Below are 24,709 nucleotides of genomic sequence, written 5' to 3'. Positions count from 1 at the left end.
CAGGGACCCCCAGAGCCCCCCAGAGACCCCCAGAGCCCCCCAGAGCCCCCCGGGGTCACTCACCACCACGGGCTGCCTGAAGTACTCGTCCACGGCGGCGCCGCGCAGCGCCGAGAGATCGACGCCGTGGAAGGAGGGCTGGTACCTGGGGGGGCAAACTGGGAATGGGAACTGGGACTGGGAACTGGGAATGGGACTGGGAACTGGAATGGGACTGGGAGACCAACCCCAGACTGGAATGGGACTGGGAATGGGGAGAGATCGACGCCGTGGAAGGAGGGCTGGTACATGGGGGGGCAAACTGGGAATGGGACTGGAACTGGGAACTGGGAACTGGGAATGGGAATGGGGACTGGGACTGGGACTGGGAACTGGGAATGGGACTGGGAGTGGGAGAGCAACCCCAAACTGGGAACGGGACTGGGAATGGGAATGGGAACTGGGAATGGGGATGGGGAGAGATCGACGCCGTGGAAGGAGGGCTGGTACCTGGGGGGGCAAACTGGGAATGGGACTGGGACTGGGAACTGGGAATGGGACTGGAACTGGGACTGGGAATGGGAACTGGGAATGGGGAGAGATCGACGCCGTGGAAGGAGGGCTGGTACCTGGGGGGGCAAACTGGGAATGGGACTGGGACTGGGGACTGGGACTGGGAATGGGAACTGGGAATGGGAATAGGACTGGGAATGGGACTGGGAATGGGACTGGAACTGGGAACTGGGAATGGGACTGGGGATGGGAACTGGGAATGGGACTGGGAGTGGGAGAGCAACCCCAAACTGGGAACGGGACTGGGAATGGGAATGGGAACTGGAATGGGGATGGGGAGAGATCGACGCCGTGGAAGGAGGGCTGGTACCTGGGGGGGCAAACTGGGAATGGGACTGGGACTGGGGACTGGGACTGGGGATGGGAATGGGAACTGGGAATGGGACTGGGACTGGGAATGGGACTGGGAATGGGGACTGGGAACTGGGAATGGGAATGGGACTGGGAGAGCAACCTCAAACTGGGAATGGGACTGGAATGGGGAGAGATCGACGCCATGGAAGGAGGGCTGGTACCTGGGGGGGCAAACTGGAATGGGACTGGGACTGGGGACTGGGACTGGGACTGGGAATGGGAACTGGGAATGGGAATAGGACTGGGAATGGGACTGGGAATGGGACTGGAACTGGGAACTGGGAATGGGACTGGGGATGGAACTGGGAATGGGACTGGGAGACCAACCCCAAACTGGGAATGGGGACTGGGAACTGGGAACTGGAACTGGGAATGGGAACTGGGAATGGGAGAGCAACCCCAAACTGGGAATGGGGAATGGGACTGGGAATGGGACTGGGAGACCAACCACAAACTGGGAAAAGGAATGGGAACTGGGAATGGGAATGGGAAGCGGTCAACGCTGTGGAAGGAGGGAATGGGAATTGGGACTGGAAACAGGGACTGGGAATGGGAACTGGGACTGGGAATGGGACTGGGAGACCAACCCCAAACTGGGCCTGGGCCTGGGAACTGGAATGGGAACTGGAACTGGAGTGGGAACTGGGCCTGGGAACTGGAACTGGGACTGGGAACTGGAATGGGAACTGGGACTGGGCCTGGGAACTGGGACTGGGCCTGGGAACTGGGACTGGGCCTGGGAACTGGAATGGGAACTGGGCCTGGGAACCGGGAACTGGGTCTGGGCCTGGGAACTGGCTGTGTGCCCGTGCAGGCTCACCAGAAGTTGGCCTTGGTGAACTGCTCCATGTAGAGCTGCTCGTCCGTGAAGGGCGCCAGGTGCACGTCCCCGATGGTGGGGAACATGTTCCCTGCGGAGGGACAGCCTTGGAGCCGGGGGTCCCGCGGCCCCAGGGCCCCCCAGGACCCCCCCCCTGCTCACCACTGGGCTTCAGGTACTTCTTGGCGTGCAGGTAGCTCTCCAGCATGCGCTCGTTGAAGAGCATGTAGCCCATGGGCTCCGAGATGATGATGTCCACCTGCTCGGGCAGCGACACCTCCTCCACCTTGCCCGGGATCACCACGATCCGCTCCGTCAGGTTGTTGCTCTTCACCAGCACCTGGGTGGGGGTGAGGGGAGGGGGTCAGGCCGTGGGACCCCCCCCGGGGGTCCCGGGGAGCCCCCCCGGCTCACCTCGGCGTGCTGGGCCATGGTGCTGGCCTCCACGGCGTAGATCTTGCGCGCGCCCGCCTGCGCGGCGAAGAAGGAGAGGATCCCCGAGCCGCAGCCCACGTCCAGCACGATCTGGGGGGGCGGGGGGCAGTGGGACCCCCCTGCAGGAGCCCCCCGGGCTGACCCCGGGGATCGGGGGGCCCAAAGCCCCGCTGAGCCCGGGGCTGAGCCGGGTTTGAGCCCGGGTTTAACGCGGCGCGGGAACGGCTGTCCCGGCCCAGCCCAGGTGTGCTCCCCCAGGACCCCAGCCCAGGTGTGCTCCCCCAGGACCCCAGCCCCATTTCCTGCCCGGGGGTGAAGCTGTGCTGCTGCTGCAGCTGCAGCCAGAGCCCAAACTCGGCCTGGTTGGTCCCAAAAGTGAGCCAGGCTTCCCAAAAAACGGGGCAGGTTCTCCAGAAGGTGAGCCAGGGTTCGCGCCTGAACCCAAGCTGCAGCCTGCCCAAAACCCAGCCAGATTGCCCCCAAAAGCAGCCAGATTCCCCCCAGAAAGTGGCCAGATTCCCCCAAAAACAGAGGCAGATTACCCCAAAACGGAGCCAGATTCCCCCAAACCTCAACCAGATCCCACCAAACCCCAAGCCAGTCTTCCCCCCTAAAAGCAGGCCAGTCTCAACAAAAACCGAGTGAGATCTTCCAAAAAGGAACTGAATCCCCCCAAAAGGAAATTAATATCCCCAAAAGGAGCTGAACCCCCCCCAATAGGAGCTGGGTTCCCCCAAAAGGAGCGGAAATCCCCAAAAGGAGCTGAACTCCCCAAAAGGAGCTGAACCCCCCCCAAAAGGAGCTGAACCCACCCAAAAGGAGCTGAACCCACCCAAAAGGAGCTGAAATGCCCCCAAAGGAGCTGAAGCCCCCCCAAAATGAGCTGAAACCCCCCCAAATGAGCTGAAACCCCCCCAAAATGAGCTGAACCCCCCCCCAAAAGGAGTGGAACCCCCCCCAAAAGGAGCTGAAGCCCCCCAGAAGGAGCTGAACCCCCCCCAGAAGGAGCTGAACCCCCCCCAGAAGGAGCTGAAACCCCCCAAACGAGCTGAAACCCCCCAAAATCAGCTGAACCCCCCCCAAAATGAGCTGAACCCCCCCAAAATGAGCTGAAACCCCCCCAAAATGAGCTGAGACCCCCCCAAAATGAGCTGAGACCCCCCCAAAATGAGCTGAGACCCCCCCAAACGAGCTGAAACCCCCCCAAAATGAGCTGAGACCCCCCCAAACGAGCTGAACCCCCCCAGAAGGAGCTGAACCCCCCCAAAGCCCCCGACCTTGTCCTTGAAGTCGCTGTGGTTCTGCAGGATCGCCCGCTGGTACGTCCCCGTGCGCACGTAGTCCTGCATCATGTTCTGCTGCTGCGACAGGTACCCGTAGAACTGCCGGACAGACGGACAGCCCCTGAGCTGGGCAGCCCCCCAAAAGGAGGGGCAGCCCCCCAAAAGGAGGGGGCAGCCCCCCAAAAGGACGGGGAGCCCACCTGGAAGTACTGGACGGCCGAGGACTCCTCGGTGCGCTCGCTGAAGACGGAGCGCTCGGTGTTGTGGCCGCGGCAGTTCTTCAGGATGTTGTAGAAGGAGCAGAAATCTGGGGGGACAGGGGGGGTCCGGGGTCACCGGGGGTCCCGGGGGTCCGGGGGGGCGCGGGGAGGGGGTCCGCACCGGTGGGGGTCCCGAATTGCAGCAGCACGCTGTTGCAGCCCAGCGTGATGATGAAGGATTGCTTCCCACCCGGCTGCACTCGGTGTCGCGCGAGACGGAGCACTTGAAGACGCAGACCTCCTCATCTGGGGGGAAACGGGGGAAAAAGGGGGAAAACGGGAAAAACGGGGGGAAACGGGGGGAAACGGGAATGGGGGAAAACGGGGAAAAACGGGGGAAATGGGGGGAAACGGGAATGGGGAAAAACGGGGAAAAAGGGGGGAAACGGGGGGAAATGGGGAAAAACGGAATGGGGGAAAAATGGGAATAAGGGAAAACGGGGGGAAATGGGGAAAAACGGGGGGAAAAGGGGGGAAATGGGGGGAAACGGGGAAAAACGGGAATGGGGGAAAAATGGGAATGGGGAAAACGGGGGAAAAAGGGGGGAAATGGGGAAAAAGGGGGGGAAAAGGGGAAAAATGGGGGGAAACGGGAATGGGGAAAAATGGGAATGGGGGAAAACGGGGGAAAACGGGGGGAAATGGGGAAAAACAGGGGTGAAAAGGGGGGAAATGGGGAAAAATGGGGGGAAATGGGGGAAATGGGGAAAAACGGGGGGGAACGGGGAAAAGGGGAGTGTGGGGGGGAAACAGGAATGAGGAAAATGGGGAAAAAGGGGGGAAATGGGGAAAAACGGGGGGAAACAGGAATGGGGAAAAATGGGAATGGGGTAAAAACAGGGGAAAATGGGGGGAAAATGGGGAAAACGGGGGGAAACGGGAATGGGGAAAAACAGGAATGGGGGGAAAACGGGGGAAAAAGGGGGGAAATGGGGAAAAATGGGGGGAAATATGGAAAAACGGGGGGAAATGGGAAGGGGGAAAAACGGGAATGGAGGAAAAATGGGAATGGGGAAAACGGGGGAAAAAGGGGGGAAATGGGGGGAAACGGGAATGGGGAAAAATGGGAATGGGGAAAAACGGGGGGAAATGGGAACGGGGAAAAACGGGGGGAAATGGGAACGGGGAAAAACGGGAATGGGGGAAAAATGGGAATGGGGAAAACGGGGGAAAAAGGGGGGAAATGGGGAAAAAGGGGGGGAAAAGGGGGGAAATGGGAACGGGGAAAAACGGGAATGGGGGAAAAACGGGGGAAAAAGGAGGGAAAATGGGGAAAAAGGGGGGAAAAACAGGGAAAAAGGGGGAAAAGGGGGAATGGGGGGAAAAAGGGGGAGAAAGGGGGGAAAAACGGGGAAAAAGGGGAGTGGGGGGGAGAACAGGAATGGGGAAAAACGGGAATGGGGGGAAAATGGGGGGGAAACAGGGAAAATAGGGGGAAAATGGGGAAAAATGGGGGAAAGGGGGGGAAAAGGGGAGTGGGGGGGGAAATAGGAACGGGGAAAAACGGGAATGGGGGGAGAAAAAAAACCAGCAATGGGGGGGAAATAGGGAAAATGGGAATGGGGAGCGGGGAAATGGGAAAAACCGGGAAGGAGGGGTGGAAATGGGGAAAAACGGGAGTAAGGGGGGGTAAAAAAACAGGGATGGGGAGGAAAAATGGGAAAAAAAGGGAATTTGGGGGAAACGGGAGAGGAGGGTGTGGGGAGAGAGAACGGGGCGGGAAAATGGGGAGGGATGGGAGAAAAAAGGGAGGGGACAGAGAGAAAAGTGAGGGGAGCGCCGGGCCCGGCCCCCGCCCCGGTGCCGGTGCCGAACCCTCCCCACAGAGCGGGATAAAGCGCAATTAACCTAATTAACCTCTAATTGCGGCGGGGGAGGGCTCCTAACGCACGGCCCGGGGGGGGCGGCCGGAGTTCCCGACAGAAACGGGGATTTGGGGGCCGCGGGTGCACGGGAACGGATGGAGGGGCTGGGATCGCGCCGGGAACCGGGAGCTGCCCCGGGAGCCATCCCGGGGGGCAGAAACCGCCCCGGGCACCGGGAGCCATCCCGGAGCCATCCCCGGAGCCGGGAGCGGCCCCCGCGGTGCCCCCGGCCGGATAAACCGGACCCAGCATTGCCGGTGTCCCCCCGGGGCCCGGCGGCCGCGGGAAGTTACGGGAGCGGCGGCTCGCAGCGGGAACGGCCGCCGGTACCGGGCCGGGAGCGGGGACCCCGCGGCTCTTTGTGGGCGATGAAAGGAGCGGCGGAGCCCCCCGGAGCCCCCCGGAGCACACAAAGGCGGCTCCGGGCGGAGAACGGGCCGGGCCGGCACCGGGAGGAGCCGCCGTGCCTCAGTTTCCCTCCCCGGCATCGGTGTCACGGCCGCGCGTTAATTAGCGCCGCCGGTTAATGAGGCCGCCAGCGCCGAGGGGAGGGGGCCGGGGGTCGCCGCCCGGCCCGGATCGGCCCCGGGAGCGGCGGGAATCCCGAGCACAAAGCGCAGGAGGCGGCGGGCCCGGGGAGGAACGGAGGGAGAAGCCCCAGGAACGGAAAACCGAGACAAAGAGGAGCCGGCGGCGCCGCCGCCCCCCGCGCCCCCGGAACCGGGGGTGCCCGGAAGGTCACGGAATTGGGGCCGATCCGGGCAAAAGTGGCCAGGAGGGGAGGGGGGATGGGAACCAACTTTCCGCAGCCGCCGGAAAACGCCGGGGGTCCGGGACCCCTCCCCACCCCCCGAACGGCCCCCGCTGAAGGGGGATGGGGAGGGGGCGGCGGGCCGAGACCCCCCAGAGGTGACGGACACTCAAAGCCCCCCCAGCCCCTCCCTGGACCCCCCCCAGGCCAGCCCAGCCCCCCCCCCGGCCCTGAACCCCCGACCCCCCCCCAGCCCCGCGCCCCCAGACCCCCCAAACCCCCCCGACCCCTCGGGGCCCCCCCAGCCCCCCGCTGACCCCTCGGGGCCCCTTCCCGCCCCCTCCCCATCCCCGGAGCCCCCTCGGGGCCCCCCCCGCGCCCCCCGACCCCTCGGGGCCCCTCCCCCATCCCCTCAGCCCCCCGCTCCCCCTCCCCCGCCGGGCCCCCCGCCCCGCCCGGGCCCCCGCGCGCACTCACGGCCGTAGAGGGCGATGGCGGCGCTGTCGGGGCCGGTGCGGACCTCGAGGCGCAGCGGCTGCTGCTCCTGGTGCCGCTGGATCTCCCCGTTGGCGTCCCCGACCGTGAGGAGCCGCACGCCGGGGAACACCGACACCGCGGCCATCTTGGACCGCGCCGCGCCCCGCCCACCCGGGGCCCCGCCCCCGACCCGCGCCACGCCCACCCCGACCCGGGACCCGCCCGGGGTGGTCACGCCCCCCCGGTGGTGGCCACGCCCCCAAATCCCGGCGGCGGGAAGGGGTGGTGCGCCCCCTGGCGGACGGGAGGGCAACGGGAACGGGGCACCGGGAACGGGACACCGGGAATGGGAACGGGGCACCGGGAACGGGACAACGGGAACGGGACACCGGGAGCGGGACACCGGGAATGGGAACGGGGCACCGGGAATGGAAACGGGACACCGGGAATGGGAACGGGGCACCGGGAACGGGACAACGGGAACGGGGCACCGGGAACGGGACCGGGACAACGGGAATGGGAACGGGGCACCGGGAACGGGACACTGGGAATGGGAACTGGACACCGGGAACGGGAGCGGGACACCGGGAATGGGAACGGGGCACCGGGAACGGGAATGGGACACTGGGAATGGGACACCGGGAGCGGGACACCGGGAATGGGAACGGGACACCGGGAATAGGACACCGGGAACGGGAGCGGGACACCGGGAATAGGAACAGGACACCGGGAATGGGAACGGGACACCGGGAATGTGGCACCTTTATTTGAGAGAGTCCGGTGGAGCCCCGGCAGCACCGGAGATGGGGGGGAGGGTCCTCCCGGAGGGCTCCCGGTGACCGGATCCAGGGCCAGCCTCGATCCACGGGGACACCGGGGCGCGCTCCCGGCTCCGTGTCCTCACCGGGACGGAGCGGGGCACAACCGGGAGCTTTCACGGGGACGGCGACGTCGGCGCGGGGGCCAAGGGGAAGCTCTGCCGGGACAGGAGGGGCGCGGGTTGGATTTTGGGGGGCCCGGGGTGGGGCCGAGGGCTCCGGGGGGGATTTGGGGTCACGGCGGTCCGGCCTTACCGGGGCCGGCACCGTGTGGCTCCGTGCACGCCGCCGCCGGAGGCCTGTGAGGACAGAACCGGTGGCACCGGGGGGGCAGCAGAGTGGAGTGGGGGTCCCTGGGCGCCCCCCGGGGTTCCCGGTTCCGAGCCCCCCAAATTCCCGGTTCCGAGCCCCCCGGGGTTCCCGGTTCCGAGCCCCCTCCCACCTTGCCCGGCCACCGTTGCAGCCCCCAGCAGCAGCAGCAGCCCCGGGACGGCGACACCGACCGAGACCGGGAGGAGCCAGGGAGGATCTGGAAGGGAGAGAGGAACGGGATCACCGGGATCCGGTACCGGGATCCAGAACCGGCACCGTGACAGGGATCAGCCCCGGGCGCTGCCGGTGCCGGTACCGTTCCGCAGGGTCCCGGTGCCGTTCCACGGGGTCCCGGCAGTGGGTGTGGGTCCCGCGCCGGTGCCGGTGCCGGTGTCGGTGCTCGGCTGACACTCAGCATCGCTCAACTCTGGGGAGAAAAACCCCGAATTCGGCTCCGGGCCAGCCCCGGGATGCGGGACGGGGATGCCCCGCGGGTTTCCCCGCACCCACCGGAGCCGCCGGTGCCGGGGCTCAGCTCCGACTCCAGCCAGGCGCTGCCGTTGTGGCTCCGGTACCGGCAGCGGAAGCAGCCGGCGGCTCCGGGCAGGGCGAACTCGGCCCAGTGCCGGTCGGCAGCGGCGGGGAGGCTCCGCACCGGGAGCGCCGGGACCCCCCGGAGGAGCTCGAAGGTGCTGCCGGTGAAGCGCCGCGGGGCCAGGCAGCGGATCCGGGGCGGCCCCGGCTCCGGGGGCAGCCGGAGCAGCAGCGGCGCCGGGAGGAGCCTCGGGGCGGCGGTACCGGAACCCCGGCGGGAACCCCGGCGGGAATCCCGGGGGGAATCCCGGGGGAAATCGCGGGAGGAATTCCGGGGGGAATCCCGGGGGGAATCCTGGGGGAAATCCCGGGGGGAATCCCGGAGATCCCGGAGGGAATCCTGGGGGGAATCGCGGGAGGAATTCCGGGGGGAACCCCGGCGGGAACCCCGGCGGGAATCCCGGGGGAAATCCCGGGGGAAATCCCGGGGGGAATCCCGGAGATCCCGGAGGGAATCCTGGGGGGAATCGCGGGAGGAATTCCGGGGGGAATCGCGGGGGGAATCCCGGAGATCCCGGGAATTCTGGCGGGAATCCTCGCCGGGATCGTGCCCGGTCTCGCTCAAGCACGAGGCCGCAGCCACGAGGAGCAGAAACGCCAACCTCAACTTCATCTTCATCCTCATCCTCCTCCTCCTCCGGCTCCGGGCGCTCCCCGGGACCGAGGGCTGGCTGGGATCGGCCGGGACCGGCGGGGCTCGGCCGGGGCCGCCGGGCCGGGGCTCGGGGCGCAGGAAGGAAGCGCCCGCTCGGCCTCAGGAAATGGAACTTTTCAGCCATTGCGCAAAAATTGGGCTTTTTGCACCCAAAGCTCCGAGCTCGGGGAGGGGAGGGGGGGAGGGAATGCTCCAGGCTGGGATTTCTGTGAGATCTGAAATTGTCGCGATTTTCATGTGGAAGGGGGGAGGAGGGGAGCTGCGCCCCCAGATCTGCCCCTGGACCCCAAAATCTGCCTCAAACCCCCCAAATCTGCCCTGAAACACCTCAAAGCTGCCCCCACCCCCAAATCAGCCCCGAGCTTCCCCAGATCTTCCCCCAGGTCTCCGAATTTCTCCCAATTTTCCCCCCGGACCTGAAAATCCGCCCCAAATTCCCCAAATTTGCCCCAAATTCCCCAAATCCCCCGCGCGGTGCATTGTGGGACGCCGGCTCCGCCAGGGGGCGCTCGCCAACCCCGCGCGCTGAGGAGGGGGCGGGCCCAAGTTCGCGCTGACCAATCAGAGCTCAGGACGGCGGGAAGGGATCAGCCAATGAGCGTGGAGGAGACAGGAGAGGACCCCGCGCCTCGGGCGGCCCCGACGGCGCCTGAAAAACTCCGGGATCCGCGACTGGGGGAACCGCGGGCATTCTCCACTGGGATCGCTCACCGGGATCGTTTACCGGGATCTGCCACCGGGATCCGCTCACCGGGATCGCCCTCAGGCGGGGTCCTTGGGTCACCTCCCGCCTCAGGCACCGCCGCGGGCAGCCCCGGGGGGGGCCCTTTCTGAGTGGCGTCGCGCGGCGATGGCGGCGCCCATGGCGGCGTCCATGGCGGATCCCGGCGGGATTCCCGGGGACCGCGCGCGGCGGATCCCGTCCGGGATTGGGGCGGATCGCCCCGGATCCAGTCCCGGTGCTCGGGGTGGGCCCCGCGGCTCTCCCGTCCCGACGCACACGAATTCAAGTTGGGATTTTTTAACCGTTTTTTATCCGTTCTGCACCCCGGGACCGGGCTGGATCCGGTGGGAACGGGGGCGGCCACGCCCTGAACCCCCTGCCCCATTTCCGCCCCCCGGAATTCCACACCTCACTCGGTTTTGGATTTTTTTTTCCCTTTATTCGGATTTTTTTGCCGGTTTTTAGTTCATTAATGGGACGCGGAGCGGAGGCACTTCGGGGGGACCCCCGGGGGGGGCCGGAGCCGCCCCCCCAAAACCGCCCCCGGCTCGTTAATGGATTAATTGGCCCCCCCGAGCCGGGGGGTCGTTAAGGCACCGGGGCCGGGGGGGGTTGGAAAAATCCACATTATTGCTGGGCCGCGATTTGTTTCTCTCTTTTTCTGTTTCTTTTTTTTTTTTTTTTCCTGGTTTGTTTTTTGTGGTTTTTTTTTTCCTTTTTCCCTCTTTTTTTTAATGGGTTTTTTTTTTATACAATTAATACAAGTCTGTAAAAATATTTACAACCTCGGCTCCCGGCGGAGCGGGATCGGGAACGGGGGTGGGGGGGAGGGGAGGGGGAGAAGCTTCCAGAGCAAAGCCCCCTCCCCCACCCCGGAGGGGGGCGCAGCTTCCTCCCCCTCTCCCTCCTCCTCCTCTCCCGGGTAATTCCCGGGGTGAAATTCCTGAGGTTCTCAGGGAATTGGGATCCTTGCTGAATCCCTCTGGGAATTCCAGTGTTTTCCCCTGCTCAAAAACCCCAATTCTTTTAAAAAAACCCCAAAAACCAAAAAAGAAAAACCCAAAACCCCTGGGAGGGGGCGGGGGAGGAGCCGCGGGCGGGTTTGGGGCGGAATCCCCTGAATCCGGGAATGGAAAACCCGGGAAGGGCCGGGGGGGAGGAGGGGGAGGAGGAGGAGGGGAGAGGAAGGCAGAGGCGGGGCCGGGCCCTCCCCCCTCGAGAATTCTGACAAAGTGCAAAGTTCCCCCCCCTGCCCCCACCCCAAAATCCGTCCCGGGGGGCACCGGGAGGGCCCCAGAGCTGCCAGGATCAGCTGCTGGGACCTGCCCGGGAGCTGCCCCCGCCGGGATGGGATCTGGGATCAGCCCAGGATCTGGGATCAGCCCAGGATGGGATCTGGGATCAGCCCAGGATCTGGGATCAGCCTGGGATGGGATCTGGGATCAGCCCAGGATCTGGGATCAGCCCGGGATGGGATCTGGGATCACCCCAGGACCTGGGATCAGCCCGGGATGGGCTCTGGGATCACCCCAGGACCTGGGATCAGCCCGGGATGGGATCTGGGATCACCCCAGGATCTGGGATCAGCCTGGGATGGGCTCTGGGATCAGCCCAGGAGCAGCCCCAAGATCTGGGATCAGCCTGGGATGGGATCTGGGATCAGCCCCAGGATCTGGGATCAGCCCTGGGATCTGGGATCAGCCCTGGGATCAGCCCAGGATTTGGGATCAGCCCGGGATGGGATCCAGGATCTGCCCCAGGATCAGCCCCAGGATCTGGGATCAGCCCTGGGATCAGCCCAGGATTTGGGATCAGCTCCAGGATTTGGGATCACCCCAGGATGGGATCCGGGATCAGCCCCGGGATCACCCCGGGAGCCCCAGGCTGGCTCTGGGTCGGTTTTTCCCCGTTTCTCCCCGTTTTTCCCCGTTTCTCCCCGTTCCGGGGCGGCGGCACAGGGGGTGGATCCCGCGGATCCGGCGGATCCCGGGGTTAATCCAGCAGGGAGGGCTCGGCGGGGCGGATGATGGTCGGGCGGCTCGGGGCCGCCGGGGGCCTCCTGTGGGGGAAAGGGGGGGCTGAGGGACCGGGGGTCCTGGGGGATCCTGGGGGGATCCTGGGGGGTCCCAGGGAGACCCCAATAGACCCTGGTGAGACTCCAGTGGATCCCAACCAATCCCAGTGGGTCCCAGCCCTCCCCAGTGGATCCCCAGCTGATCTCAGACCACTCCAGTAGATTCCAGTGGATCCCAACCCATGCCTGTACCAGATCTCAGAGGATCCCAGCCCTTCCCAGTGGATTCCAGCCCTCCACAATGGATCCTCACCCTCCCCAGTGGCTCACAGCCCTCCCCAGTGGCTCACAGCCCGTCTCAGTGGATCCCAGTGGATCCCCGCCCTCCCCAGTGGACCCCAGCCCTCCCCAGTGCAATCCCAGTGGATCCCAGTGTATCCCAGCCCTCCCCAGTGTAATCCCAGCTCGTCCCAGTGGATCCCAGAGGCTCCCAGCCCATCCCAGTGGATCCCAGTAGATCCCTGCCCTCCCCAGTGTAATTCCAGTATATCCCAGCCCATCCCAGTGGATCCCAGCCCTCCCCAGTGGATCCCCGCCCTCCCCAGCGGCTCCCAGCCTGTCCCAGTGGATCCCAGCCCATCCCAGTTTAATCCCAGTATATCCCAGTCCATCCCAGTGGATCCCCGCCCTCCCCAGTGTAATCCCAGTATATCCCAGTCCATCCCAGTATATCCCAGCCCATCCCAGTGTAATCCCAGTATATCCCAGCCCGTCCCAGTGGATCCCCGCCCTCCCCAGCAGCCCCCAGCCCCGCTGTCGCTCTCACCTGGGCACTCCGGGCGGGATTCCCGGCGGGATGCGCGCGGGCCGGGCGGGGATCTGGGGCGGGGCCGTGAAGGGGTCGCTGGCGGCGGCGAAGGGGCCGAGGCGGGAGGGGATGGGGGGCGCGGCGAAGGCGGGCGGGGCCGGGCCGGGCGGGGCCCCCCCGGGCAGCGGCAGCAGCGGCGGCCCCGGGGCCGGGGCTCGCAGGGACGGGGGGCGGCCCGGCGGGAGCAGGGCCGAGGGCGGCCGGCGCTGCGGGGGCGGGCTGCGGACGGAACGGGGTGGTCAGCGGGGTGGGGGTGGACACGGGATGGACATGAGGTGGGAATGGACATGGGACGGTCAGCGGGGTGGGGATGGACATGGGGTGGGAATGGGATGGGAATGGACATGGGACTGGTCAGCAGGATGGACATGGGGTGGGAATGGGGTGGGAATGGACACGGGATGGAAATGGGATGGACATGGGGTGGGAATGGGATGGGAATGGACATGGGACGGTCAGCAGGGTGGGGATGGACACGGGATGGACATGGGATGGACATGGGGTGGGAATGGACATGGGACTGGTCAGCAGGATGGACACGGGGTGGGAACGGACATGGGATAGACATGGGATGTATATGGGATGGGAATGGACATGGGACTGGTCAGCATGAAGCCCCCAAATGCTGCAGCAAACCACCCAAACCCCCCTGAGGAACCCCAACACTCCCCCAGGGAACTCCAAACCTCCCAAACCCCCCTGGGAAACCCCAAACCCCCCTTGTAGAACCCCAAACGCCTCTTGGGGAGCCCCAAACCTCCCAAACCCCCCCTGGGGAACACCAAACCCCCACCCGGGGAACCCCAACCCTCCCCAGGGAACCCCAAACCCCCCTTGGGGAAACCAAACCCCCCAAACCCTGCAGCAAACCCCTCTGGGGAACCCCAAACCCCACTGGGGAACCCCAAACCCTGCAGCAACCCCCCAAACCCCCCCTGGGGAACCCCAAACCCCACTGGAGAACCCCAAACCCCACTGGGGAGCCCCAAACCCTGCAGCAAACCCCCCTGGGGAACCCCAAACCCCACTGGAGAACCCCAAACCCCACTGGGGAGCCCCTAACCCTGCAGCAAACCCCCCTGGGGAACCCCAAACCCCACTGGAGAACCCCAAACCCCACTGGGGAGCCCCAAACCCTGCAGCAAACCCCCCTGGGGAACCCCAAACCCCACTGGAGAACCCCAAACCCCACTGGGGAGCCCCAAACCCTGCAGCAACCCCCCAAACCCCCCTTGAGGAACCCCAAACCCCACTGGAGAACCCCAAACCCCACTGGGGAGCCCCAAACCCTGCAGCAAACCCCCCTGGGGAACCCCAAACCCCCCAAACCCTGCAGCAAACCCCCTTGGGGAACCCCAAACCCCACTGGGGAACCCCAAACCCCACTGGGGAACCCCAAACCCTGCAGCAACCCCCCAAACCCCCCCTGGGAACCCCAAACCCCACTGGAGAACCCCAAACCCCACTGGGGAGCCCCAAACCCTGCAGCAAACCCCCCTGGGGAACCCCAAACCCCCCAAACCCTGCAGCAAACCCCCTTGGGGAACCCCAAACCCCACTGGGGAGCCCCAAACCCTGCAGCAACCCCCCCAACGCCCCCTGGGGAACCCCCAGCCCCCCTCCCCACCTGTGGGAGGCCCCGGGCTGCAGCCAGGTGTCGTCCACGGGCGGGGGCACGGGCGTGGTGACGGTGCTGGTGCTGATGTCGCCGATGATGGCCAGCGCCTCCTTCAGCGCGTGGTACATGCGCAGCATCTCGTCGCGGCGCTGCGCCTGCTCCGCCGACTCCTCCATCAGGCTGCCCTGGTCCGACGACGAGTACAGGAAGGCCAGCAGCTCCGAGTGGATGAAATCCTTGGTCTGGGGGCGCAGGGGAGGGATGGGGGGCGCTGCTGAGGGGCTGGGAGCGCTCCGGGTCGGGGAACGGGGGCAGAACGGGGTGGGGAGCGGAGGTTTTGGGTTGGGGCCTGTCCCGGTCGCTGTCCCCAGGTGGCACCTGCAGGGCTCTGAGGGAGCTTCCCAGGAGGGGACACCACACCCTGTAACTGCTCTCCAGGAGGGGAACACCACACCCTGTAACTGCTCTCCAGGGAGGGGACACCACACCCTGTGCCTGCTCCCCAGGGAGGGGACACCACACCCTGTGCCTGTTCTCCAGGGAGGGGACACCACACCCTGTAACTGCTCCCCAGGAGGGGACACCACACCCTGTAATTGTTCTCCAGGGAGGGGACACCACACCCTGTGCCTGTTCTCCAGGGAGGGGACACCACACCCTGTAACTGCTCTCCAGGAGGGGACACCACACCCTGTGCTGCTCCCCAGGAGGGGACACCACACCCTGTGCCTGCTCTCCAGGGAGGGGACACCACACCCTGTAATTGTTCCCCAGGAGGGGACACCACACCCTGTGCCTGCTCTCCAGGGAGGGGACACCACACCCTGTGCCACCCTGGAAAACTCCAGAATTCTCCCCAAATCCAGCCTGAACACAGTTTGAGGCCATTTCCTCTCGTCCTGTCCCCTTTGGGAGGAAGGATCAACCCTGGCTGCCTTCCAAGGAATTGTCAGGAGCTGGGAGAATCCCCCTAGAACCTCCTTTTGCCAGGCTGAGCCCCTTCAGCTACTCCCACAGCTCTCCAACCCCTTTTTACAACTCTCCATCCCCTTTTCCCTGCTCTCCATCCCCTTTCCCCCCTCCCCAGCCTTTCCTCTCCTTCCCCAGCCCCTTTTCCCTGCTCTCCATCCCCTTTTCCCCCTCTCCAGCCCCTTTTCCCTGCTCTCCATCCCCTTTTCCCCCTCCCCAGCCCGTTTCCCCCTCCTCATCCCCTTTCCCCCCTCCCCATCCCCTTTCCCCCCTCCCCACCCCCCTTTCTCCCCCTCCCCATCCCCTTTCCCCTCACATTGTTGATCATGAGGTGCATGATGGTCTTTGGCATCAGGTCCCGGATGGATTTGTTGATGATCCCCACGTAGGAATCCACGAGGTTCCGGATGGTCTCCACCTGCCTCTCCAGCTGGGGGTCCATGGAGAAGGTGTTCTCCTGGGCGCCGTCCTCGCTCTCCGTCTGCAACGGCAGGGAAGGGTCAGCCCTGGCAGCGGGGGGGGCAGGAGGGATCCCCCTGCCCCAGCAGGGCCTTCCCGGCCCCGTTCCCATCCTGGGGTCATTCCTGGGGTCATCCCAGAGCCTGTCCTGACCCCATTCCCATCCTTGGGGTCATTCCAGAGCCTATTCCTAACCCCATTCTCATCCTTGGGGTCATCCCAGACCTCATTCCCATCTTTGGGGTCATCCCAGAGCCCGTTCCTGACCCCATTACCACCCTGGGGTCATTCCAGAGCCCCATTCCCATCTTTGGGGTCATTCAAGAGCCCCGTTCCCATCTTTGGGGTCATTCCAGAGCCCCATTCCCATCCTGGGGTCATCCCAGAGCCTGTCCCTGACGCCATTCCCATCCTGGGGTCATTCCAGAACCCCATTCCCATCCTGGGGTCATCCCAGAGCCTATCCCTGACCCCATTCCCATCCTTGGGGTCATTCCAGAGCCCGTTCCTGACCCCATTCCCACCCTTGGGGTCATTCCAGAGCCTGTCCTTGACCCCATTCCCATCCTGGGATCATCCCAGAGCCCCATTCCCATCCTGGGGTCATCCCAGAGCCCCATTCCCATCTTTGGGGTCATTCCAGAGCCCGTCCCTGACCCCATTCCCACCCTTGGAGTCATTCCAGAGCCTGTTCCATCCCCATTCCCATCTCTGGGGTCATCCCAGAGCCCGTTCCTGACCCCATTACCATCCTGGGGTCATTCCAGAGCTCGTTCCTGACCCTGTTCCCATCTTTGGGGTCATTCCAGAGCCCCATTCCCATCTTTGGGGTCATCCCAGAGCCCCATTCCCATCTTTGGGGTCATTCCAGAGCCCCATTCCCATCTTTGGGGTCATCACAGAGCTCCATTCCCATCTTTGGGGTCATCCCAGAGCCTGTTCCTGACCCCATTCCCATCCTGGGGTCATTTCAGAGCCCCATTCCCATCCTGGGGTCATCCCAGAGCCCCATTCCCATCCTGGGGTCATCCCAGAGCCTGTTCCTGACCCCATTACCATCCTTGGGGTCATTCCAGAGCCCGTTCCAGCCCTATTCCCATCCTTGGGGTCATTCCAGAGCCTGTCCTTGACCCCATTCCCATCCTGGGGTCATCCCAGAGCTCGTTCCTGACCCCATTCCCACCCTTGGGGTCATTCCAGAGCCTGTCCTTGACCCCATTCCCATCCTGGGGTCATCCCAGAGCCCCATTCCCATCTTTGGGGTCATTCCAGAGCCCGTCCCTGACCCCATTCCCACCCTTGGAGTCATTCCAGAGCCTGTTCCATCCCCATTCCCATCTCTGGGGTCATCCCAGAGCCCGTTCCTGACCCCATTACCATCCTGGGGTCATTCCAGAGCTCGTTCCTGACCCTGTTCCCATCTTTGGGGTCATTCCAGAGCCCCATTCCCATCTTTGGGGTCATCCCAGAGCCCCATTCCCATCTTTGGGGTCATTCCAGAGCCCCATTCCCATCTTTGGGGTCATCACAGAGCTCCATTCCCATCTTTGGGGTCATCCCAGAGCCTGTTCCTGACCCCATTCCCATCCTGGGGTCATTTCAGAGCCCCATTCCCATCCTGGGGTCATCCCAGAGCCCCATTCCCATCCTGGGGTCATCCCAGAGCCTGTTCCTGACCCCATTACCATCCTTGGGGTCATTCCAGAGCCCGTTCCAGCCCTATTCCCATCCTTGGGGTCATTCCAGAGCCTGTCCTTGACCCCATTCCCATCCTGGGGTCATCCCAGAGCTCGTTCCTGACCCCATTCCCACCCTTGGGGTCATTCCAGAGCCTGTCCTTGACCCCATTCCCATCCTGGGATCATCCCAGAGCCCCATTCCCATCCTGGGGTCATCCCAGAGCCCCATTCCCATCTTTGGGGTCATCCCAAAGCCCGTTCCAGCCCTATTCCCCATCCTGGGGTCATCCCACAGCCCGGAACCGCCGGGATCCAGCCAGCAGCCCCCCGGGGATCTCATCCCACATCTCCAGGGAGTCCTGGGGTGCTCCTGGCTGCTCCCAGCCCCGCGGGGCTCCCACTGACCTGGTCCTTCTCAGGATAAACCCCAGCCCGCAGGAAGGACGCTTTCCAGCTGTCCACGTCCTCCTGCGAGTCGCAGGCCAGCTCGATCTGCCGCAGGTCCTTGTACACGTTCCTGCGGGGCAGGGGGGCTGGGGGTCAGCCCAGAGCCCCGGATCCCCCCAGGATCCCCCCGGGAATGCTGGATAAAGCCCCCTGCAGCCTCCAGGAGGAGCTGGGAGCCAGGGAAGGGGAAATCCCTGAGCAGCAGGAGCCCGCCCGGGAGGATTCCCCACCTCTGCTCCGTGTTGAAGATGGCGAAGATGTGTTTGGTGGACATGAATCCCTTCTCCACGTCCCTGATTTTCAGGTTATCCAAAGGCAACATGTACTTCTTCTCCTTCTCCTGGGAAAGGGGATGAGAGGGAAGCGGGGATGAGCCTCCCGAAGGCCAAGGAGGGGGAACAAACCCCGGGCTGGGGAACTGCAGCCCCCAAACTCCTGCTGGAAAAGGCTCCAGGGGAGATCCCTGGAGGCCGGGATGGGGAATTGCTGTGGGAGGGATCGGGGATCCCTGTGGGTGCTGCTCTGGGATTTGGGACGGGGTCGGACCCCCCCGGAGCCCACCCTGCTCCAGCACAGCTCCCCAGGAATGCGTCTGGAAGGAGCCTGGGAGCCGCTTCCAGCCAGGGGCCCGCCGGAACGGCAACATCTGGAACTGTTTAGGAGCAGCTCCAGCTCCACTTTTGTCTCCAGATGGTCCCAAAAAGTGACGTTGGCCTTTGTGGAGAGGCCACGAACCCGGGGCCGGCCCCCCGCCCCCTCCCCACGCGATTTCCTGACAAACCCGCAGAGCTCTTCCAGCGGGAGCCGCTGCCACGTCAGGACCGGACAAAGCCGCGGCCCCGGGACGGAGACCCCCCCCAAAACCGGCCCCGGAGCCCCGAGGGGAGGGGGCAGGACCCCCCCGGGCCCGGGGGATGGGCAGAGCCGGGCCGGCGTTCCCAGTGTTCAGACTACCTGTTCAGGTGGGAAGGGATGTACAGTAGTCTGCACATTGGTTACGCCGGCGCGGGCGGCGCCGCAGCCGGGGCTGCGCAGGTAAGGGGGGATTGCTCCTTTCCTGGGAATTGCCCCTTTTTGGGAATCGTCCTTTCCTGGGAATTGCCCCTTTTTGGGAATTGCTCCTTTCCTGGGAATTGCCCCTTTTTGGGAATTGTCCCTTTTTGGGAATCGCTCCTTTCCTGGGAATTGCCCCTTTTTGGGAATCGCTCCTTTCCTGGGAATTGCCCCTTTTTGGGAATTGCCCCTTTTTGGGAATTGCTCCTTTCCTGGGAATCACTCCTTCCCCGGGAATTCCCCCTTTTTGGGAACCGTCCTTTCCTGGGAATTGCCCTCACTGGGAATCGTCCTTTCCCGGGAATTGCCCTCACTGGGAATCGCTCCTTCCCTGGGAATTGCCCCTTTTTGGGAATTGTCCTTTCCCGGGAATCGCCCCTTTTCCTGGAATTGCCCCTCACTGGGAATTGTCCTTTCCCAGGAATCGCCCCTTCCCCTTCCCGGGAATTGCCCCTTTTCCTGGGAATCCTTCCTGGGATTCCCTCCTTTCCCGGGAATTCCCCCTTTTTGGAAATCACCCCTTTTCCAGGAATCTTTCCTGGGAATTGCCCCTTTTTGGGAATCATCCTTTCCCAGGAATTCCCCCTTTTTGGAAATCACCCCTTTTCTGGGAATCTTTCCTGGGAATTGCCCCTTTTTTGGGAATCATCCTTTCCCAGAAATTGCCCCTTTTTGGGACTCTCCCAAATGCTTCCCAGCCATTGCTGCTCTCCTTTCCCGGGAATCCCGCCTTTCCCGGCCCATCCCGAACCTTTTCGTGGGGATTTCCCGGGGGCCGAGGAGGCGGGAGGGCCCGGGGGGGACCCGGGGGGGGCCCGGGGGGGCCGTGCCCCGTCGGTGTCCCTGGGATTTTGGGGATGGGGGCTCCGGGAGTGGCGGGAGGACAGAGCCTCATTCATCCCGTTCGTTCCTTCCCCCTGGAGAGGCCCCGCAGGAAACCGGGAGGGCTCGGGTGGGATTTGGGGGGGATTTGGGGGGGATTTGGTGGGTCGGGGTGGGATTTGGGGGGGTGGGGGTGGGATTTGGGGGGCATTTGGGGGGGATTTGGGTGGGTCGGGGGTGCTGCGGGGCTTTGAATCCGCCTGGAAGAGGCCGGAGGAACAAAGGAAAAGCGGGACGGGCTGCGGCGAGCCGTGCCCGGAGCTTCCCGGGAAATAAACTCGGTGTCCGTGTGTCCTTCCCTGAGCCTGTGCGGGCTCCGGCCCCTCCAGAGCCCCCCCGAGCCCGGGACGGGCCCCCCCAGACCCCCGGGGACGGCAGGGGAGGAGCGGGAACGGGAACGGCGGGGCCGGGAGGGCTGGAAAAGCCAAAACCTCCCCAAAACCGCGGGGAGGGGCTGGAGCTGCCCCGGCCCGGCCCAGGGAAACCCCGAGGAATCTTCGGGAATGGGGAGGGGTCTGGAACACCCCTGAGGAATCCTTGGGAATGGGGAGGGGTCTGGAGAGCCCTGAGGGGGGGTCTGGAACACCCCTGAGGAATCTTTGGGAATGAGGGGGGGTCTGGAGCGCCCTGGCCAGCAGGACAAAGGGGGGGATCTGCCGGGATTTTCCCCGTTTTTCCTTCTGGAACCCCAGATTTTCCCCATATTTCCCCCAAGAGCCCCGGATTTCCCTCGTTTCCCCCCCAGAGCCCTGGATCTGCCCCGTTTTCCCCCAGAATCCCAAATTTGCTCTGTTTTTCCCCAGGAGCCCCAGATTTCCCCCATTTTTCCTTCTCGCACCCCGGATTTCCCCCGTTTACCCCCCCAAGAGCCCCAGATCTGCCCCGTTTCCCCCCCAGAATCCCAAATTTGCCCCGTTTTCCTCCCCCGAGCCCCGGATTTTCCCCGTTTTCCCCCTGGAATCCCGGATTTTCCCCGTTTTCCTCCTGGAATCCCAGATCTGCCCCGTTTTCCCCCCGGATCTGCCCCGTTCTCCCCCCAGAATCCCGGATTTTCCCCGTTTTCCCCCCGGATTTTCCCCGTTTCCCCTGGAATCCTGGATCTGCCCCGTTTTCCCCCCAGAATCCCGGATTTCCCCCGTTTTCCCCCAGAATCCCGGATTTTCCCCGTTTCCCCCTGGATTTTCCCCGTTTTCCCCCAGATTACTCCCTGTTTTCCCCCGGATTTTCCCCGTTTTCCCCCGGATTTTCCCCATTTTTCCCCCGGATTCTCCCCGTTTCCCCCCGTTTTCCCGGCCGTACCTCCTCGTCCTTGTACCAGGAGAGCGACTCGGCCGTCAGCACGAACCAGTACTCCTTGGAGCCGCCCTTCATGATGCTGATGTTGTTGATGGTCAGCCAGCCCCGGCGGATCACCTGCAGCGCCGCGGCGGGAGGCACGGGTCACAGCTGGATCACAGCTGGATCACAGCTGGATCCCAGAGCTGGGGCCCAGAGCTGCATCCACAGCTGGGTCACAGCTGGATCCACAGCCGGGTCACGGCTGGGCCACAGCTAGAGCCGCAGCTGGATCCCAGAGCTGGGTCACGGCCGGGCCACAGCTGGGTCACGGATGGAGCCGCAGCTGGAGCTGCAGCTGGAGCCCACAGTGGGATCCAACAGCTGGATCCCAGAGCTCCACCCACAGCTGGATCCCCCCCCGCTAGATCGCACAGCTGAACCACACAATTATCCCACAGCTGGATCCCAGAGGATCCCATAGCTGGATCCCGGAGTGATCCCTCAGCAGGGTCCCACATCTGGATCCAACAGCTGGATTTCACATCTGGATCCAACAGCTGGATTTCACATCTGGATCACACAGCTGGGTCCAACATCTGGATCTCACAGCTGGATCCAACATCTGGATCTCACAGCTGGATCCAACATCTGGATCAAACAGCTGGGTCTAACATCTGGATTTCACATCTGGCTCACACAGCTGGATCCAGCATCTGGATCCAGCATCTGGATCCAGCATCTGGATTTCACATCTGGCTCACACAGCTGGATCCAGCATCTGGATCTCACATCTGGATCACACAGCTGGATCCAACATCTGGCTCAAACAGCTGGATTCAGCATCTGGATCTCACATCTGGATCCAACATCTGGATCAAACAGCTGGATGCAACATCTGGATCCAACATCTGGATCTCACATCTGGATCCAGCATCTGGATCCAACATCTGGATTTCACATCTGGCTCAAACAGCTGGATCCAGCATCTGGATCTAACATCTGGATTTCACATCTGGATCAAACAGCTGGATGCAACATCTGGATCACACAGCTGGATCCAGCATCTGGATCCAACATCTGGGTCTAACATCTGGATTTCACATCTGGCTCAAACAGCTGGATCCAACATCTGGATCTCACATCTGGATCTCACAGCTGGATCCAACATCTGGATTTCACATCTGGCTCAAACAGCTGGATCCAGCATCTGGATCTCACATCTGGATCTCACATCTGGATCAAACAGCTGGATGCAACATCTGGATCACACAGCTGGATCCAACATCTGGATCTCACATCTGGATCTCACATCTGGATCCAACATCTGGATTTCACATCTGGCTCACACAGCTGGATCCAACATCTGGATCAAACAGCTGGGTCTAACATCTGGATTTCACATCTGGATCACACAGCTGGGTCTAACATCTGGATTTCACATCTGGATCACACAGCTGGGTCTAACATCTGGATTTCACATCTGGATCACACAGCTGGATCTAGCATCTGGATTTCACATCTGGCTCAAACAGCTGGATCCAACATCTGGATTTCACATCTGGCTCAAACAGCTGGATCCAACATCTGGATCACACAGCTGGGTCTAACATCTGGATCAAACAGCTGGGTCCAACATCTGGATCAAACAGCTGGGTCCAACATCTGGATGACACAGCTGGGTCCAACATCTGGATCTCACAGCTGGATCCCAGCACCTCATCCCTCATTCCCAGCCCATCCCGGGGTTATCCTGGCCCATCCCCGGCCCTTCCCAGTCCATCCCATCCCATCCCGTCCCGTCCCACCCCGGGTTAGTGCCAGGGCTCAGCGGGAAGCGCGGCCGCGGCGGGAGCAGCCCCGGGCAGGGGCAGGGCCGGGTTAGAGGCCGGGTTAGAGCCTGTCGAGGCTCCCCGGGGGTCCCGGGGGTCCCGGGCCCCCCAAGCCGGGGCTGGGGTCGGGTTTCCAGCGCGGGAGCCACGGCAGAGCCCCGGGGGCGAGGAAGGAGCGAAGGCGGAGCTGCGGCGGAGCGCGGGAAGGATGGAGAGCCCGGGAATTGTGGGGAGGGGGATTCCACCCCTTGGAGACCCTGGGAATTGTGGGGAGGGGGATTCCAGCCCTTGGAGAGTCCAGGAATTGTGGGGAGGGGGATTCCAGCCCTTGGAGAGCCCAGGAATTGTGGGGAGGGGGATTCCACCCCTTGGAGACCCTGGGAATTGTGGGGAGGGGGATTCCACCCCTTGGAGAGCCCAGAATTGTGGGGAGGGGGATTCCACCCCTTGGAGAGCCCGGGAATTGTGGGGAGGGGGATTCCAGCCCTTGGAGACCCTGGGAATTGTGGGGAGGGGGATTCCATCCCTTGGAGAGCCCGGGAATTGTGGGGAGGGGGATTCCACCCCTTGGAGACCCTGGGAATTGTGGGGAGGGGGATTCCAGCCCTTGGAGACCCTGGGAATTGTGGGGAGGGGGATTCCATCCCTTGGAGAGCCCGGGAATTGTGGGGAGGGGGATTCCACCCCTGGGAGAGCCCGGGAATGGCAGGGAGGGGGATTCCAGCCCTTGGAGAGCCCGGGAATTGTGGGGAGGGGGATTCCACCCCTTGGAGAGCCCGGGAATTGTGGGGAGGGGGATTCCACCCTTTCCAGAGCCCCCTTCCTGTCTGGGAACCAGCCTGGGACTGGATCCGAGGGGGTTTTAAAGGAACTGTGGTGGGAAGGGGGAGAGGGAGGGTCGGGGCTGTGCAGTGGGAAAGGGATGGGAGCACAGGCAGAGGGGTCGGGGGGCTTGGGGGGTTATTGGGGAAAGGGGTGGTGAGGAAAAGGGGTTGGAAGGAAAAAGGGGAGCAGGGAATGGGAGAGGGGGGAGTTCTGAGGGGTTACATGGAACGGGGAGAGGGTCTGGGCAGCCCAGCAGGAGCTCCAGGAAAAGCCCAGGAGCAGGAGGGAGAAGTTCCTTTAAAACCGCTGGATTTTGGTGAAAACGGGGCTGGTCTGGGGCTCGGCAGGGCGCCCATCCCCAATTCCCAGCTCTCCCCCCTTCCCGCCGCGATCCCGAGGGAGGGAAGGGCCCTGCCCGGAGCTCGGGGGGTGCCGGGGCTCCCCAGGAACCTCCAGAGGAAGTGGGAGTGTCTGAGGGGCCGGGAAAAGGCCGGATCTGCGCTGGGACCCACGGAACGGGAGGGACAAACCCTCCCGGGAGGAGCCGCGGCCCCGCGGGATCGAATTTCGGGAGAATAAAACATTCCAGTGCCCACCCGCGGGATCGAATTTCGGGAGAATAAAACATTCCCGTGCCGACCCACGGGATCGAATTTCGGGAGAATCAAACATTCCAGTGCCGACCCATGGGATCGAATTTTGGGAGAATCAAACATTCCCGTGCCGACCCACAGCGCTGCTCCCCGGGGGAATGTGGGGGGCTGAGAGCGGGGAGCTCCCCCTGCCCCAGCTCCGACATTCCAGCCTCATCCAGAGCCCTCATCCTGCTTTTCCTGCCCAGAAATCCCCAAGTGGGGATTGGAGGGATTCCCCCCCAGACACTCCCAC

The 24,709-nt window shown here is 63.6% G+C and overlaps 3 protein-coding genes across 6 annotated transcripts in view; all 3 read right to left on the bottom strand.

The window, feature by feature from the left end:
- The window catches only part of CARM1 (coactivator associated arginine methyltransferase 1), a gene marked incomplete at its 3' end in the record, with an annotated part of 7,309 nt that extends 353 nt beyond the window's left edge, over window positions 1-6,956 (bottom strand). The window contains 9 exon segments of the mRNA XM_084223848.1: window positions 60-145; window positions 1,727-1,817; window positions 1,889-2,066; window positions 2,141-2,251; window positions 3,439-3,543; window positions 3,645-3,751; window positions 3,826-3,894; window positions 3,897-3,950; window positions 6,798-6,956. Coding sequence (XP_084079974.1) covers window positions 60-145; window positions 1,727-1,817; window positions 1,889-2,066; window positions 2,141-2,251; window positions 3,439-3,543; window positions 3,645-3,751; window positions 3,826-3,894; window positions 3,897-3,950; window positions 6,798-6,942 — 946 coding nt within the window. The 5' untranslated portion in view covers window positions 6,943-6,956.
- A 562-nt stretch (window positions 6,957-7,518) lies between these two features.
- On the bottom strand, window positions 7,519-10,285 carry LOC311164406 (uncharacterized protein; the record flags this gene model as incomplete). The annotated part of the gene is made up of 6 exons (XM_084223847.1): window positions 7,519-7,773; window positions 7,871-7,914; window positions 8,058-8,144; window positions 8,244-8,354; window positions 8,438-9,274; window positions 9,901-10,285. 6 exons carry the CDS (start codon window positions 10,283-10,285, stop codon window positions 7,732-7,734), a joined length of 1,506 nt encoding a protein of 501 aa, XP_084079973.1. The 3' UTR covers window positions 7,519-7,731.
- Window positions 10,286-10,305: 20 nt separating this feature from the next.
- Window positions 10,306-24,709, bottom strand: part of DNM2 (dynamin 2) — a 29,877-nt gene continuing 15,473 nt past the window's right edge. For 2 of the 4 annotated variants that reach the window (XM_084223941.1, XM_084223942.1), the window contains 7 exons: window positions 21,189-21,302; window positions 18,185-18,294; window positions 17,913-18,024; window positions 15,686-15,850; window positions 14,410-14,642; window positions 12,741-13,001; window positions 10,307-11,959 (listed from right to left, as the gene is read on the bottom strand). In XM_084223941.1, coding sequence (XP_084080067.1) covers window positions 11,893-11,959; window positions 12,741-13,001; window positions 14,410-14,642; window positions 15,686-15,850; window positions 17,913-18,024; window positions 18,185-18,294; window positions 21,189-21,302 — 1,062 coding nt within the window. In that variant the 3' untranslated portion in view covers window positions 10,307-11,892. Of the gene's footprint in view, window positions 11,960-12,740; window positions 13,002-14,409; window positions 14,643-15,685; window positions 15,851-17,912; window positions 18,025-18,184; window positions 18,295-21,188; window positions 21,303-24,709 lie in introns of all 4 variants that reach the window. The other 2 variants (XR_014616861.1, XR_014616862.1) reach the window with 2 other exon arrangements.

The sequence above is a fragment of the Fringilla coelebs genome (genome assembly GCF_963513975.1).
Source record: "Fringilla coelebs genome assembly, chromosome: 32".
NCBI classification, from domain to species: domain Eukaryota; kingdom Metazoa; phylum Chordata; class Aves; order Passeriformes; family Fringillidae; genus Fringilla; species Fringilla coelebs.
The sequence above is the reverse complement of the archived record's forward strand: the minus strand, read 5'-3'. Positions and strand labels throughout refer to the sequence as shown.